General features: G+C 44.2%; 1 protein-coding gene across 1 annotated transcript in view; it reads left to right on the top strand.

Annotated features, from left to right (window-relative positions):
• Window positions 1–16,647, top strand: part of RPL28 (ribosomal protein L28) — a gene marked incomplete at its 5' end in the record, with an annotated part of 40,430 nt that extends 23,783 nt beyond the window's left edge. The window contains 1 exon segment of the mRNA XM_044058712.1: window positions 16,518–16,647. Within this exon segment, the coding sequence (XP_043914647.1) occupies window positions 16,518–16,607 (90 nt within the window).
• Between the last annotated feature and the right edge of the window lie 201 nt (window positions 16,648–16,848).

Below are 16,848 nucleotides of genomic sequence, written 5' to 3'. Positions count from 1 at the left end.
GATCTTCGAGATCTTCCAGGCTGTCTGACCACGATTTAGAGAGGGTGGTAAGCAGGCTGCTAAAGTCGCAGGCACTGGCCCAAATGCTCCATAGCCCGTCTCAGCAGACTTCGGCTATTGCATCACCCCTTGAACTTCCTCCTCCGACTCCCCACCAGAGTTCGGAGCCGGAGCTTCTCGGGACAGCGACTGTTTCGGCGCCGGAACCGATACATCCCCTTTCGGCTCCGTCGTCTTCGGCTCTGATCTCCTTGAGACCTTCCTTGGAGGGATCCGGTCGTCGGGTTTCCCTAGTCGGCTCCGAGGGGGCTAGTGGCATCGGACCCTTGTCCGACCCCGCTCTCCCTCTCGGGGCTTCGGCTTTGGTAAGCTCGGCACCGACATCGGCCTCGGAGCCCTCCCTCTCAGTGGAGCCGGGAATTCCTATTTCCTCGGAACGGGAATATTCCGGTCTCCTGGGGAGGGGAGCCTTTGAGGTGATAGGAGTGTCCTGGCTCCTGAGCCAGGTCAACGGTCCATCCCTCTAGCTCCTCCCTCTTCGGTGCCTGTAGACTCCTCTTGCCAGCCTCTTGCTCTCAGGCCCAGGGATCCATCGCCCCAGGTTTCCCCATTGGGAATATCTTCCTCTTCCGAAGTTTCTCCTGATCCTGCAGGGGAACCCCCTCGGAAGAGGACGTGTAAGAGGAAAAACACAGACTCCCCTGAGTCTACTACATCTGATACCGACTTAGATGAGTCGGAGGGTTCCCCACGATCCCCCTCTGAGAATGTCTCCTTTTCAGACATCCTTGAGCTCCTCAAACAGAGGGGGAATTGGCCCTCCATTGACCCCTCCGAGGATGAGTCGGTATACCTGGAGGCTTTTGGATCCCGACCCTCCACCTCCTGGGTGTCTCCGCCTTTCGACCCACTTATGCAGGTAGTGGCTCGGAAGGCATGGGCAGCTCCTGATTCTGTGGAACCTGTCCCCAGGAGACCATCCAAGTTTATTATGGCCCCTACGGACAAACAGTTTCTTTCCAAGGGCGTCTCTGTGGATGCTATGGTGGTGGCGGCCACTAAGAAGGAACTTGCGGATCCTTCAGTACCTGTCCATCCTCCTAACAAGGATTCTAGGACCATGGAGAGGTATGGAAAGCGGATGTTTTCTTCAGCGACCTTTGCTATGCGTTCGCTGAACTACCTTTGTCACTTCACCAGGCTTCAAAGAGATATTCTCAAGGAACTAGGTGAAGTGGTCCAGGATCCTTCTGCTGCTGGGGCTCAAGAAAAGATTGCCTCACAGCTAGCAATCCTGAATTCCTTATCCAACTCCTCCATGCGGCTCATATCCTATGCGGCCGATGGAGCGAGCAGGGCCGCAGGCACAGGAGTGGCTCTTAGGCGCCAAGCCTGGATGCGGCTTTGTAATTTTATGGACCCCTTTAAGGCGTCCTTCACCAATACCCCTTTGATGGTTCGGCTTTGTTCGGACCTCAGGTGAAGGATACCTTGACCAGGTGTGAGCAGGACGGTAAAACTCTTTCTGCCGTTGGCGTCCATTTTCCACCCCTTCTAGACCATATCCCAAGGGTCAGAAGGGAGGGAAGATGTGGTTCCATAAAGCCCAAGGAGCTACACTGGTCACACGTGGTCAGTTTACCCCAGAGGCAGAGGGGTAACAATAATAGACGCCCTAGAGGCAGGGGGTCCTCAGAACCAGGGCAACAGGGAGTCTCTTCCTGAGAAGCCCTTTCAGCACCCCTGAGGTGTTGCCCGACTGTCCACCCTTGGAGGCAGTCGGGGGAAGGATTTCGCTGTACCCAGTAGCCTGGCATTCCCTTTCACAAGATATGTGGGTACAGTCGATCATATCCGAGGGTTACAAAATCCCCTTCGAAAGGTATCCCGTACCTCAACAATCCCTTCCAGACATCTCACCCGGTCAAAGGGATTTGGCAGAACAGGAGGTTTCAAAGCTCCTAGGAAAAAGAGCCGTCCAGACTGTTCCGGCAGACCAAGTAGGATCCGGCATCTACTCGAGATACTTTTTGGTCCCCAAAAGGACGGGAGATTGGAGACCAATATTAGACCTGAGCAGTCTAAACAGATTTGTCAAGAAGGCAAGATTCCGGATGGTCACGCTTCAGTCCATTCTGCCCTTTCTGGGCAAGGACAACTGGATGTGCGCTCTAGACCTTCAGGACGCGTACTATCACATAGATTCACAGGCGCTGCAGAAGGTTTCTCCGCTTTCGGCTAGGCACCAGTCATTACCAATTCAGAGCCCTGCCCTTTGGCCTCACTTCAGCCCCCAGAGTGTTTACCAAATGTATGGCAGTGGTCACAGCTCATCTGAGACGTCAAGGATTCCAGGTATTTCCTTATTTAGACGACTGGCTCCTCTCCGCCACCACCAGGTGTCAGCTTCTTCAGACCAGAGACTACACTCTGCAGCTATGCAGGAGTTTGGGAATTTCAGTGAATTTCGAAAAATCTTCTCTGCGGCCTTGCCAATCTATCACCTTTATAGGCGCAGAATTAAACACAGTCAAAATGTTAGCCAGACTAACAGATCAAAGAATTCTGGACATCCAAAAATTGCTCGATTTTATTGCAGAGCAGCAAAGTCAAAGCCAGGCTGATACTAAAGGTTCTAGGTCTTATGGCTGCGGCCATTGTTCTTCTACCACTGGCTCGCTTCCACATGCGTCTTCTGCAGTGGATGTTATTCACTTAGTGGTCGTTCCACAGTCTTCCGATGAGGCACGAAATCTTAGTCACACAATCGTGCAGGACTCATCTGATTTGGTGGATATCTTGCCCTCTTCTTCATCAGGGCCGACCTTTTGTTCCCCCTCCTCCGGTTGCCACAGTTACTACGGATGCCTCTCTGATCGGGTGGGGGGGGCATTATCAGGGCAGGATGGTCCACGGGACGTGGCAACCCATAGAATACCATCTGCACATAAATGTCCTGGAGATGAGAGCGGTGCTTTTAACGTTGCAAGCCCTCAACGACTTTCTTCCCGTAGGGACTATTGCAGTTCAAACGGACAACATGTCCGTGGTCTGGTACATCAACAAGCAGGGCGGGACCAGGTCCTATCCGTTGTCGAGAAGCTCTCAGACTTTGGCAATGGGCAATCTCCTCTCATCGGTTTCTGATAGCAACGCACATCCCCGACAGGTCCAACCTCTTGGCGGACAGGCTGAGCAGATCCATTCTCATGCCTCACGAGTGGTCTCTCAATCAATCTGTAGTGGACCAGATTTTTCTGAAGTGGGGCACACCTTGTTGCGATCTTTTTGCTACACCCCAAAACAACAAGTGCCCCGATTTTTTCACCCTCTTTCCCCTACCAGGCCAACCCCTGAGAGACTCTCTAACCCAGGATTGGCCCCGGGGACTTCTGTACGCTTTTCCTCCCTTTCCCTTGATTCCACAAGTCATTCAGAAAGCCACCGTTTTGAGGGCCAAATTGATTCTCATTGCCCCTTACTGGCCTCGACAAATTTGGTTTCCGTCTTTGCATCATCACCTCCTGGTGCAGCCCTGGAATCTGGACCCAGTTCCGGATCTCTTGATCCACCAGTCGGGTCAACAGCACCGGGCCATTCATTCTCTCAACCTCACTGCTTGGTTGCTCCACTTCCTTCCCTAGCCAGGCTTCCTATGATCTCTGATTCGGTCAGAGACATCTTAGTGGCTTCTTTAAAGTCGTCCACCAGAACTGTTTATGCTAGCAAGTGGTGACATTTTTCCATTTGGGCAAATTCCAGGAATATTGATCCCTTTACTGCTCCTGTGCATTCTGTTTTAGATTTCCTGGCTGAAGTTTTTCAGTCAGGATCTTCTTCATCTACAGTAAAAGTTCAACTGGCTGCTATTTCCAAGTATCATGTTGGCTTGCATGATCATAACATTGTCTCATAGACTATGCAAGGCCTTTCTGAGAGGAGTTTTTCTCCTAAAGCCGCCGATAAAGCATCCTCCTCCACAATGGGATCTAAATTTAATGTTGGCATCCTTGATGTTACCTCCCTTCGAACCGTCTGCTTCATGTTCTTTGAAATTATTGACCTGGAAAACTATATTTTTACTGGCTGTCACTTCAGCAAGAAGGGTTTCCGAGATTCAAGCTCTCTGCATCTGTTCCCCTTACTTGGTTTTTCACAAGGACAGGGTATCCTTAAGAACGAACCCGTCCTTTCTTCCCAAAGTTGTGTCTCAAACCAATATTAATCAATCCATAGATCTACCAGTTTTTTTCCCAAACTATTCTGACAGAGCTGAACAAAAGCTTCATTTTTTGGATGTCCATCGTCAGCTCAGGTACTATTTGCATAGAACGAAACAATTCAGGAAATCGGATCAATTATTTGTCTCCTATGCAGAAAACAGGAAAGGTCTCCCAGTGTCTAAAGTGACCTTATCCAGATGGTTGTCTTCCGCCATTTCTTATGTGTACTCTCTTAGAGGCAAGCAACTACCTTCTAAACTGAAAGCACACTCAACCATGAGTCTATCCACTTCTGCAGCCTTTCAGGATAGACTACCTATTGATACCATTTGTGCAGCAGCTACTTGGGCCACTCCTCATACCTTTGTCTCTCATTACAAGTTAGACTTGGCCTCCAGAGACAGGGCCAGTTTTGGTTCCACAGTTCTCAAGAGTCTGTTCCATTGAGCCACCCGGGATACAGGTGCTAGGGACGCGGTCCCATCCAGCAAGAATGAAGGCGAGATTGACAACTTAACATTTAGAAGTTATGTACCTACCATAACGTTCCATGTTAGTTGTCTTCTCTCGCCTTCTTTCTTGCGTCCCTCCCTCCTTCCCTCTGGCCTGGACAGATCTTGAAGAGTTCCTATCAGGTTGTTTCCTCCTGAGCCTTCATTAGAGGACTCTTTATTATGAACTTGGGTTTCCTAAATACATTAGGTTAGTCCTTAGCAGGGTAGGTTAGCTACCAAACGAGATCTGAGGTAGTCCCGCCTTGCATCATGGGATATAGGGTTGCCTCGAGCTGGTAAAAGGAGTTCTCAAGCTAAGCAAGTGCCGAGTCGGAGCCGAGGATCGGCTCCGAACCCATCCAGCAAGAAAGAAGGCGAGAGAAGACAACTAACATGGAACGTTATGGTAGGTACATAACTTCTAATTTTTCTCCACTAGAACAGTACCTTACTGTGGTGGTTTCACTTTCAAACTCTCTTCTTGCCTTTGCTGCAGTCTCCAATTCGTTGATGTCATCAAGCCCACTGAAGACAGGTAGTTTTCTGGCCAGTTGCCTCCCCACACTGACATCACCATGACTGTCCTAAAAACCCACCCATGCTGTGATGTCACAGCTCCCCTGGTCCTTCCCCTACCCGTACAGAAAAAGGCTAGAACAAGGAAACAGTACATGAGTCAAGTCTCATGCTGTGACCTGTCAATCACAGCAGGTAACAGCTCAGATTAGCCTTAGCACTTTGACTCCAACTGCATGACTCACTTGCTGTATGCCCAACTAACAGTAGGTGCAATCCCCTATTGTATCCTTGTTAGCTACAGATACCTTAACATGACCCTGGAAAACCACACCACCTACCTAAACTTACTGGCATCTCAACATTTAGCCTAACACCATAATTATGGGTAAGCTGGAAGCAGTCATTGAATCCTCAAATGATGACGTCCTACAAACAGGCGTAAAAATGACAAACGGTTAATACCAAAACCATGGTCTGCGACTAAATGTGTAGTCCTAACCTTTGGTAAATAGGATATCCCCTGCAATTTATAATAACACGCCACTAAAAGAGCCAGTAGTGAGGGCACCTAGGAACATGGATAGTAACCTAAACTTTGACCACAGATAGCTGTGGTAGTTAGGAAACCGGTGTGGCTCAGCTTAAGAAAAGGCATGGCTTCAAGGTCAAAAGAAGTTATGGTGCCCTCAAGTCCCTTATTTGAGAGGTGACACTTGCCGCCTGACCTAAAAGGCATTCTCTGATCCAGTCTTGTTGAAAATGTGCCATATTCGCAAGAAAACCAAGAGGATTACACATTCCATTGACCTGAACCTTATTTGTGACTTAGAAATTACTGGTGAGGCAGATTCAAGTCTCAAAGGCTACCTTGTCTGTGGAATAAATTTTCCATCTTCGTAAACGAAAGCCCAGCCCTTACTCTCCTTCAAAAGGAGTTTGGATAAATTAATTGGGAACTGTAAATTGACTCCTGTGGTACTGCCCATGTCCCTTAAAGACAGTCTGTAAAATGACTCTGGGCTCAAACACCCAAAGACCCACTGGTACTTTTCCATTATCGAGGCAACACTTTTAATGAGTGCTTTCCATTCCATTCATTGGGACAGTTGTCATGGATACAATGACTCTTGGGTAGCAACGGCTATAATCCTGAAATGTGATTATTGTAACTAGCCCCAATTTTCAAGCACCCCATTTCTAGCTCAAAAAGTTTAAGCTCTTTCGCCTAATTTCTTTTCAAGACGGGGTAGCGATTTTATAGTCACAGTGCCCGCTCTTTATAGTCAACAAACAGTGCCCAGTCCCAGCTTTAGTCACTTTAACTTAAGAATCTCCATGTTAAAGTCCTGTTATGTTAGTGTTTCAAAAGCAATCATTACCGATTTATATACAACGTGTCTGGTTTGAAAACGTTATTCCAAGTATTTATTTTTCTTTTTTGAAGGGGATCAGAGTTTGTCTCAGTTCTAGAAGTAAGAAACTGAGAGCTACGTTGGACAGAGCAAAATAGCGAATAGATACACTTGATCATCATTCAAACACATTTTAAAGAGCACCTGTACAAGGTAGAATCCAGAACATGGAAAACTGTCCACGGTTATATAGTACATTAAATCTTGTGTAACCACAGGTGAAAAGTATTGTGCTATACTGCTGCCAGAGTTATGTCAACACTTGACCCCAACAGGGTACCGGTATGATGAGATAAGTGTCAGTATGAGGTGTGAGAGTCTGAGAAAGTGTTCCCCCGATAATGGAAAGGATCACTTCTTTCAAATTCCTTTCATTTTTAGAAATTGAAAAGGGGGTTATTTACATAGTCACGGCAACACTTTCTAAGATTCATAGCTAAAACGTAAGCACATCGCATGTTTCCCAGGTAATGGAAAAGTACCGACCCAGTAATGTATCCCATATCTGGGAGATGAAGATACAGTATTGTCATATCCTGGGTACTGGCTGCGGTTGTAAAACTTCTTGCACCATTAGTGTAGTAATAACTTATAACACTGGTTCATAGGCTGAGGTCTTTAGTTGTAGCAGACTGTTTCTCCAGTAGGCCAGGCTACACATCCTCATTCTGGAAATGAGGGCTGTCCAAAGATTCTCCTTGCATGCGATCATTTCCTTTGGGAGCAAGTCAGTGTGGGAATGGGCTTTTGCTTTGAAAAGCCCCCTTTTATCCTTTTTCATCCCAGGATAAGCCAACACCTTTAGTGGACTAGCTTGGACATTGTTTTCTGATGCTTCATAAATGGCTTCAGTCACACATTAGCAAAGACTTTGCCCTATTGCAGGGGGAAATCTTTGCTGGAATCTGTTGTATCCCTGACCAGATGCAGCGGCTTCCCTTCCTGTTCCTTTCCCAGGTGGGTACCACAGAGATAGGCACCAAGAAGTCATCCCAAGGACTCCTGTACACATTTCACTTTATTCACAGTTTTCTAAAGAAGCCTTGAAATTGCAAGGCCAAGTAATCCTCGTAGCTTTCTTTTATCCTTGGCAAGTGTGGTTCCTGTTTCGTTTAGGCTTCCTCTTTTGAACAGACACGTCTGCCTGAAGCTTTCAAAGAGTCTATCTGTCCAGTGTCGCACATCTTTATTCCTTCAGTTTAACTCCATGGTTTATCATCTTTTTGGTGATGCCAGGAGCTCTTCATATCCAGATTCTTACTGCTGCCCAGACACCTGGTATGAGACTTATTGTAGCAAGTGGATATGTTTTTCACTTTGATCTACTACTGCTTCCTTTTGCTGCTGCTGTTCCTGGTATGTTGTAGTACCATTTTCCCACTCTTTATATCAGGCCTAATCTAGCAGCTATTTTTTGATTTCCACCAAGGTTTCAAGTTTGCCTTTGCTTTCTTTAAAGCTTTAAAGCACTTCCTGAAAGTCCCTTGGCTTCTGCAGTTAACATTTCCACACTGCAATCTGTTTTATTCTTGAGGCTTGGATTTCCACTGTTTGAACATGCTGCTTGCGCAGACCTGAAACCTCTTTAACAGAAAAGTCTCTGCTCTTTGGTTGTATCATTTGGAAGTATTTCTGAGCTCCAACTCGTGTGCGATTTCGGGTGCTGGTGTCCAAACCCCATCCGCCATCCTGTTGGACTTTGCAGTACATTAAGTTTTATGGGGTGTTATAAACCCTTATCAGAGTTTACAGATCGTTTCTGCTGTTGCAGTGGCCACTTGGCAAAAAGCCTTCAAAAACACCTGTGTAATGACTTGTGTATGCCAGATGAGCATCTTCAAATTTATTATTTTATTTTATTTCAGTTTGGTGACCGGGGAAGTCCACTGGGCCCATGAGTGCCCATTTTCAGTGGCGGCCCAGGGAGAAAAGCTCCAATTACGTAAACATTTTAAGATACAAAAGTATGTAAGTTATGAAATTAAAGTACAGTTTTCATGAATAAACATTCTGTATCAGGCTTGGTAGACAAAAGGCAATTATGTTGCATCTGGCAGGCTGTACTGTGGAGATTCACTTGGGAAAAAATCATCGTAACAACTGAAGTGTAGCAAACGTGTACAAAACAATCAAAAGTAAGGAAACCGTTTACAGGCACTAGTTTGATAAAAGTAGTTATTTACAAGGAAGATATAGTATGTTAGAGTAAGGAAACAATTTAAAAGCATTAATTTGACATAAGCTATTTACAATATTTACAAGGTAGGTAGATATAGAATCTTCGGAAGGAGTTGGAGTGCTAGAGACAGCTCAGGGAACTAGTTGTTGGGGTGTTAAGAAGAATAAGCAGGCAAGGAGTAAAAATTCCTTTGGATAGTAGTTAGGACTTGGGGTGGAAGCAGGAGCATTTCCATTTGGAGTGCAAGTAGGTGAAAAGCTGGGTTTTAGTTTTCTGAGTTATTGTCCTGAGTGTGGAAGGGAGAGAATTCCATTTCTTGCCTAGTGAGAGAAGTTGACCAGTAGGCAGTTTTGGTTTGTGGATAGAGATTAGGTTTTGATTTTCAGATCTAAGTGGTCTACTGGGGGTGTAGGGGGGCAGGATGTTTATTAGAGCTGGAGACATTTGCTTGTTTATTTATTATTTATTTATTTCAGTTTGATTACCGGGGAAGTCCACTGGGCCAGAACGTGCCCATTTTCAGTGGAGGCCCGGGGAGAAAAGCTCCACAAGCAAATACAATACAATTCAATACTGGTTACAAACTGTTAAAGGTAAAAATACAAGTATAAAATCATATAGTTGGAAAATGCATTGCATAAATTTTACATTTAAAAAAACTTGGTAAACCGATAATAGCAAGACAGGTTACAGGTATTTCCATTCTGCACAGTATGATCGACTGAAGTGGAAGGATTTAAGCTTTCAGTTATTTTACATTGGAAGGTGGGAAGTTGGCATGCATATGTTATAGTTAAAAAGGTAAATAAATAAAGTTGTGCTGACAATAGAGAGACTGTATTATTTACAATATTTACATACTTGGAGTTATATGAGTGAAGTTGTTCATGAGCGAAGTAGCTTACTCAGAGGTTATCAGAAAGAGACTATTTTCCGAGAATGGACATAATAGTTTGAGGGTAGAGGGGAGCAAGGAGAGTGGATAGTAATAGGGGAATTTTGACAGGATTTAGCTAGGGTATAAGCAGGAACATTTCCGTTTGGATGACAGGTATGAGAAGAGTTGGGTCTTGAAGGTTTCAGAGTAAGGAATGGTCCTAAGTGAAGGAGGGGGAGAGTTCCATTTCTTGGCTAGAGAGAAAGAGAGAAGCTGGCCAGCAGAAAGTTTGGGTTCGTGGATAGAGATTAAATTTTGGTGTTCTGATCTCAGAGGTCTGTTAGGGATGTATGGGGGAAGGGAGTTTAAGGCTGGGCATTTATCAGGGTAGAATATTAATTTGTGAGCGGTGGTAAGTTGAAGATAGTCTAGGTGGTTAGATAGTTCTAGCCATTTGAGTGATTGTAGGGTAAGGCAGTGGTGAGTAGAGGTTTTGGATTTAGTTGCAAATGTGGAGATCTTGTTATAGCAAGTTTCAAGTTTAGAGATGTTGGAGGAAGACAAATTTGTTAGAAGAGGAGCTCCATAAAGTAGGGAAGGTAGAAGGTAGGAAGTTGCTAAGGTATGCCTAGAGGAGTTGGAGAGAAAGAGGAGGTTATTCCTGTAGAGCATACCCAACTTTTGGTGGGTTTTCTTGATATTTTGTTGTATGTGGGTGTCAGATTTAAGGTGTTCATCTATGGTAATGCCAAGAAGTTTTGCTGAAGAGCCTACTTCTATAGCAGTGTTAGATTGGCTTAGGACTTTGAAAGCAGTTTTGTCATAGTAGAAAGACCTGGTAGGGGGGAAAAGTAGTATTTTAGATTTATTTGAGTTGAGAGAGAGATGGTTTTGGTGCATCCAGTGTTCAGTAGTAGAAAATACTATTTGCGTTTTACTCAGGAGTTCAGGAAGGTTAGGGGCAGCACAAACTAATGTGGAGTCGTCTGCATATTGGATAACAGTTGAGTCTGGTAATAGTGTGAAGGTTATTGATGAAGATGTTGAAAAGCATGGGTCCGAGGATGGACCCTTGAGGAACGCCAGTGGGAGTTGACAAGGAGGAGGTAGAGTTCTTCCATCTGACAGCTTGAGATCTGTCAGAGATAGGTAGCTGGAGAACCAGGAAAGAGTATTAGGGGAGCGATTTAAGGTTGGCGAGATGACAGAGGAGGTGATTATGGGAAATTGTATCAAATGCTTGAAGAGGTCAAGCAGTACAGTGGAAACTAGTAGTCCAGAATCTCGATCTCGATTGATTGTTTCAAGGAAGGAGAGTAAGGCAGTTATGGTTCTGTGGCGGGGCGGAAGCCGTGTTGGGAGTTGATTTTGGGTTAAAGGCATAAGTTGATGGTGGACACATTTTTCTAGTATTTTTTGAAATGGAGAGTAGGGCAATGGGGCGGAAATTGGAAATGTTTGTGTTTTTGCCTCCTTTGTGAAGGGGAAGAATGTAGGCTGAGCTCCAGAGTTTGGGTACGTATGACTTTTTTAAGGATCTGTTTATTAGGATACTGATTGGGTGAAATATAAGTGTGTGCTGTAGTGAGTTGGAGGTAGTCTAGGTAATTTGGGAGATCTAGCCAGTTTAGAAAGCTAAGGGTATGGCGGTGATGGGTGGAATTTTTGGATCTGGAGGCAAAGTTAGAGTTTTTGTTATAGCAGTTTTCCAGTTGGTGGCATTCAGGTTAGTTAAGAGGGGCTCCATATAATAGGGATGGGAGGAGGTAGGTAGTAGCTAAAGTATGTATAGTAGTGTTTGAGAGAGTGTTCCTAGCTTTTGGTGGGTTTTCTTTATATTTTGTTGGATATGGGTATCTAACTTGAGTTAGTCTATAGTAATGCCAAGAAGTTTTGCAAAGGGAATTACTTCAGTGGGAGAATTGGAATGGCTGAGGACTTTAAATGAATTTGTCAAAAGAGAGAGTCTTTGAGAGAAAAGTAGAAGTTTAGATTTATTTGCGTTGAGACAGGTGATTTTGTTGCATCCAGTTTTCAGTAGTAGAAAAGGCAGCTTGTGTTTTAGAAGTTCAGGGAGGATGGAGGCAGAGCAAACTATTGTAGAATTGTCTGCATATTGAATGATTTTGGCATTAGGAATGGCAGAGTGAAGGTTATGTATAAAGATGTTAAATGGCATAGGTCCAAGGATGGACCCTTGGGGGGACGCCGGTTGAGGTAAGAAGAAATGACGAAGTGGTGTTCCATTTTAACTGCTTGAGATCTCTTGACGGGTAGCTAGAGAACCATGCCACAGTGTTTGGAGTGAGATGGAGATTGGAGAGATGATATAAAAGGTGGTTGTGGGAAACTGTCAAAAGTCTTGGAAAGGTCAAGTAGAACTGTGGAAACTAAATGACCTGAATCTCTGGCTTGGTTAACCGTTTCTAAGGAGGAGAGTAGAGCAGTTATGACCAGGGAGGAAGCTTTGCTGGATAGATGTTAGGAATTGGTTTTGGGTTAGGTAAGGCATGAGTTGGGGATGGGATACATTTTTCTAAAATTTTGGAGATTGGGAAGAGCAGCGCAATGGGCAGGACGTTTGAAATGTCAGTATTCTTGCCACCTTTGTGGAGAGGGAATGTAAGCAGAACGGCATAGTTTGGGTACATACGACTCCTTTATAGATCTGTTGATTTAGGATGCTAATTGGGAATGCAATATTGTCAACTGTGCATTTTAGGAAGGAGGGAATATCAGGAGCATTGGAGCAAGGTTTAAGTTTGGATAAGAGTCTTTGAGATTAGTGGAGACTGGCTTGAGCTCAAACACAGGATGGTTAGGGGAATAGGAATGGAGGTTAGGTAGATTGTTAGGGAAGGTCTTCGTCAGGTTGGAGATAACTTCAATAAAAAATTTAATTTGGAGCTTAGTTCAAGGGCAGATATGCTTGGGTCAGGGCAGTTGTTGTTTTTGGAGCCGGGGATGAGAAGGGAGCTTATAGATTTCCAGAATTGTTTGGGGTTATACTTATTGTTGGGCTGTAGTTTTAAAGTAGTAGGATGTTTTGGTCCTCTGAGTTGCTTTGCGATGTTAGAGATTGTGTTCTATCAAGGTTTTGGGCAGTTTAAGGTAAAGCTTCCAGGCTTTGTCCCTTTGATACATGATTTGCATGGTTTCTTTGGAAAGCCATGGGGCGATTTTTTAGCTTTTATTCTGTTTCTTAGTGGTGCTAGGGAGTTTAGTGTTGACTGGGTTGAAGTGTTCTATTGCTTTATCAAGAGGGTGTGTAGGATTTGCCAGTTTTTGTTTGAAGATATTTGAGAAGGTTGAGGGGTTGAACTTGCTAAGGTTTCTGGTGGGAATGTAGTGATGCTGATGGGGGGGGGGGTAGAGGAAGTTGAGTGCTGTATGAGGGCAGGGAGGTGGTCACTAATGGTGTCGGGAATGGTACCAGAGTAAGTTATTTTGTTTGGATGGGAGACTAGGATCCAGTCTAGAATAGATCCTGGGGGATTTTTGTTGGGTCGAGTAGTGGACAAGATTACTTGAGTAAAGTTATAGACGTTGGTGGATAGGATGGGAGAGGGATTATTCAATTTTGTTGATTTACGTCCCCTAGAATATAAGTTTCGTAATTAATGTTAGATTAGGCCCATAAGAGGATGTCTTCGAGGGTAGGGATGTTGTTCCCAGGGGAACTATAAAGGGCTATGATGCATATATTTTGTGCTTTTATATTTTTAGTAGACCAACTGTTCGGTTTGTTGAATTGTGGGATAGGAATTTGGAGGGGGATTAAGGTAAGGTTAGAGTAGATAAGGGCAGTACCGCCAACTTTTTTATTTAGCCGGTCAGTTCTAAGGGATTGTAATCCTTTAGGCAAGATTTCTGAGTCTGAGATATAGGGTTATGAGTTGGCCATGCTTGAAAGTGGTGAATTTTATTGTTAAGACTTTGAGCATTGAGAGTAAAGAATTTTAAGGTTTTGAGGGGGGAGGGGGAAGGATGAAGGGGGGGTTATTAGTAAGGGGGCTGGGCCCAGGGTTGGGATGGATATACCCCGCAAATAAAAGGTTATAGAATAATGGAGTGTTTACCCATTTGGGTTTATTTTGTATAAGTTTAGGAGGAAATAACATGAGTTTAGTGGTAAGTATTTTGGCATTAGAGGTGATTTTTAGGATAGAATTCGAAGCAAGGGCTGGGATTGAATAAGAAGGAGATGTGGTAGTAATGAGAGAGAATATGGGAGACTGAATGTGTCCGTTTGAGAGGAAGGTCGGTAAGGTGGAACATGGGAGTATGAGGTTGTGTAACGGGAATTAGGAGTATGAGAAGGCAGCAGGGGGCATGGAGGGTGTGTAGAATTAAGGGAAGCATCTTGGAGTTTGTGGGGATGAGACAGGTGAGAGATATATGGGGATGGAGACAGAAAAGCAGTATAATGAAATTAAAATATACAGGGTGGGGGATTTTAAAAAAGGTGGGAGTAGAAGCGTGTGAAAGTCAATATAGGAGGAAGAGAAGAGTTAGGGAAAGGTTTTAATTGGGTAATTAGATAATGTGTGGAGAGTAAATTAGAGGAGTCTATTGGGTAGTTTGGATTAGTGGGAGGAGTAAGAGGAATAAATGTAGAGGTGCTGGGGGTGGGTGGAAATTGGGGGCAGGGTAGGGGAGCAGAGTGAGCCCGCAGGGTGAACGGAGCAGGTAGAGCCAGCGAGAAGTGCATCAGTGAAGGAGAGAAGAGGTCTGAGGTAAGGAGACTACAGTAGAGGCGCTTAGTTTCAGAGTTAAGGAAGCAGAATGTTTCACAACAGAACGGAGCTATACAGGGCAGAGAAGGTATAAAAAAAAAAAGTGACTAAATCTGGTTCTTAGAACAGGACCGAGTTGGGTTAAGGTAGTGTCATACATAGGGGTGTAGAAGGAAGTAGGAGATGCTGCCACCTAGTGGCCAGGCTCGGTGATTGCAAAGGTAAGCCTCGGACGCAGGCGAAATGGGGAAGACTCCAGAAAAGTAGGGAGGGTGGATTAAAACTAGGGTAGACTGCTAGCCTTTGCTCACTGGGTTGCTGTACTAATGGACAATAGTAATTTACAGTTGGTTGTAACAGGGTACATACATTTGAAAATAATTCCTGGGGAGGCAAGGAAGTTATAGAAGCACAGCAGGAGTTCTTATGCTCTGTCCGTTCAAGGGCGGGAAGTGAGGGATTCCAAGCAGAGACTGGGAGGCACCTGGGGTGAAGGCGATTCCGCTGGGATACAACTTCAGCTAAGCCAGCAGCCTACGCAGTACAGGACCGGATGGGATGTGAGGGTATTTAAAACATTTGGCAGGTACTGCAAGCTGGATGTGGTCTCCAGGTCTAGGTCTTCCTCTGTCGCCATTATTTGAGGCTTTTTTTTTTTCTTCTTCTTCTTCGTTACTCACTTGGGGCTGTGTCCTAATGAAGGAAGTAAAACTCAGTCAAGTACAAATGCTTCGTCATGCTAGATCTGTGTGTACAGTTCACTCTTCAAACAATCCACCATCCTCTGTGGGCTTGATGGAATATTTGGGGATGTGGGCTTCTGAGAAGGGTATTTGTGGGATGTCAGACCTGGCATTTTGGTGTCTTTAGCTAGTTGGGATTGAGGCGGGGCCAGGATTGCATGTGAAAATTGCATGGTGCTTGATCCTGTCGGTCATATTCTTAGTGTTAATGAAGTAGAAGCTGTCCACATAACTGTTCTTACAGTATGTGATTTTTGGATTTTAGCCTGGAATTTGTCTGAGTTATTTTTTTTTTTTTTTGTATAATTTAAAGCTGCTGAGGTTATAGAGAGTGGCAGTTGAGTTTTTGAAAAGATGTTCCAAGTTTCATTTGGAGTCACCAAGTTCAGTCTTAGGACTGCTAGTCTTCAGTTTACATCTGTGATGTCCGTGTGAGACAGATGCAAATTTGCAAACTTGTATATAAAAAATAAATAAAATAAAGCAACTTGCATATGCTCAGAAATCATAATACAAATTTTAACATTTAAAATGGTGTTCTAAGAAAGTGTTGCTGTGAGGAGTAAAAGGACAAGGGTGGAGGAATGTTAGAAGGGGCAGTTCAGTAGTAGGAGTTGCGTTACAACTACAAGGAGCTGTGCTTTATTGTGAATAATGGCTTTACCTTTGCACACCACTAACAACGTGTAGTATCTGGTAGAATCTTCTACAGTACCGTGTCCACTTGCAGGTAGTGAAGTCAGATCAGTCTTGGAGCTGGGTAGTAGAATATTGCATTTCCTTAGTCAATGAATAAATTGCATAGAAATGTAGAAGACTAACCAATGACATGGCTTTTAAAGAATCTAAACAATGGATGTCCTGTGCTCTTACAGCCCAAGCTTGTGAGAATTTGGAAATAGAACCTGCAAAAAAAAGAAAATAGTACTTTGAGGGGTGGTCTCAGCTGAGAACTGAAGGTGTTGTATTATAACAGGTTTGTGTATTTGTAACGTTTTTGTACAGTAGAGGAGTTTAAAGCCCTGCTGAATAGGTACATGGGAATGTAATGGTGGGACATTTGGCAATCTTTTGAAGATTGCAGTCATGAATTTGTGTTATGGGACTAAAGCAGCAAGGTTTCCATTTTGTATGGATGCTGTGGGAAGATGGAACTGTTTTTGGGAGTTCATTCTCTATATCAGATGTGAGAGAGATGTAGAAGTAAAACTGGTTTGCCGGCTGGGCGCTTTATCTAGTGAATCTAGATTTGCTTTGTGCAACAAGTTATCATTGGTGCTTCCTTGTTTGTCTTGAAGTGGCTGATTCATCTGATGCTTTTTATTTTGTTTCAGGCTGCTCTTCGTCGTGTCAGTGCTATTTTGAAAAGCCAGAAGCCAGTAATTGTCAAGAAGAAGAGTTCAAGAGCTGTTAAAACTGCATAAAACACATGCCATGTTTTGCATTAAATGTTGAATAACTTTATCCATAGTGTTTTTTATTGTACGTACACTTAATCTCTATTGTGCAAGTAAATGTAGCATTTATAATATTGACAGCCTGCAGTCCAGGTGTGGTGTGACCCCCGACCCCCACCCCCAGTATTTGTTCTTCACGACTGGCAGCTTGGCATCCTTTTGCATTTATTCACACCAGGTGCTATGAAAGTTATTGGTAGGTTCCTTT

The sequence above is a fragment of the Protopterus annectens genome, chromosome 16.part0, assembly GCF_019279795.1.
Source record: "Protopterus annectens isolate FY-2018-M chromosome 16.part0, PAN1.0, whole genome shotgun sequence".
NCBI lineage: Eukaryota > Metazoa > Chordata > Ceratodontiformes > Protopteridae > Protopterus > Protopterus annectens.
The sequence above is the reverse complement of the archived record's forward strand: the minus strand, read 5'-3'. Positions and strand labels throughout refer to the sequence as shown.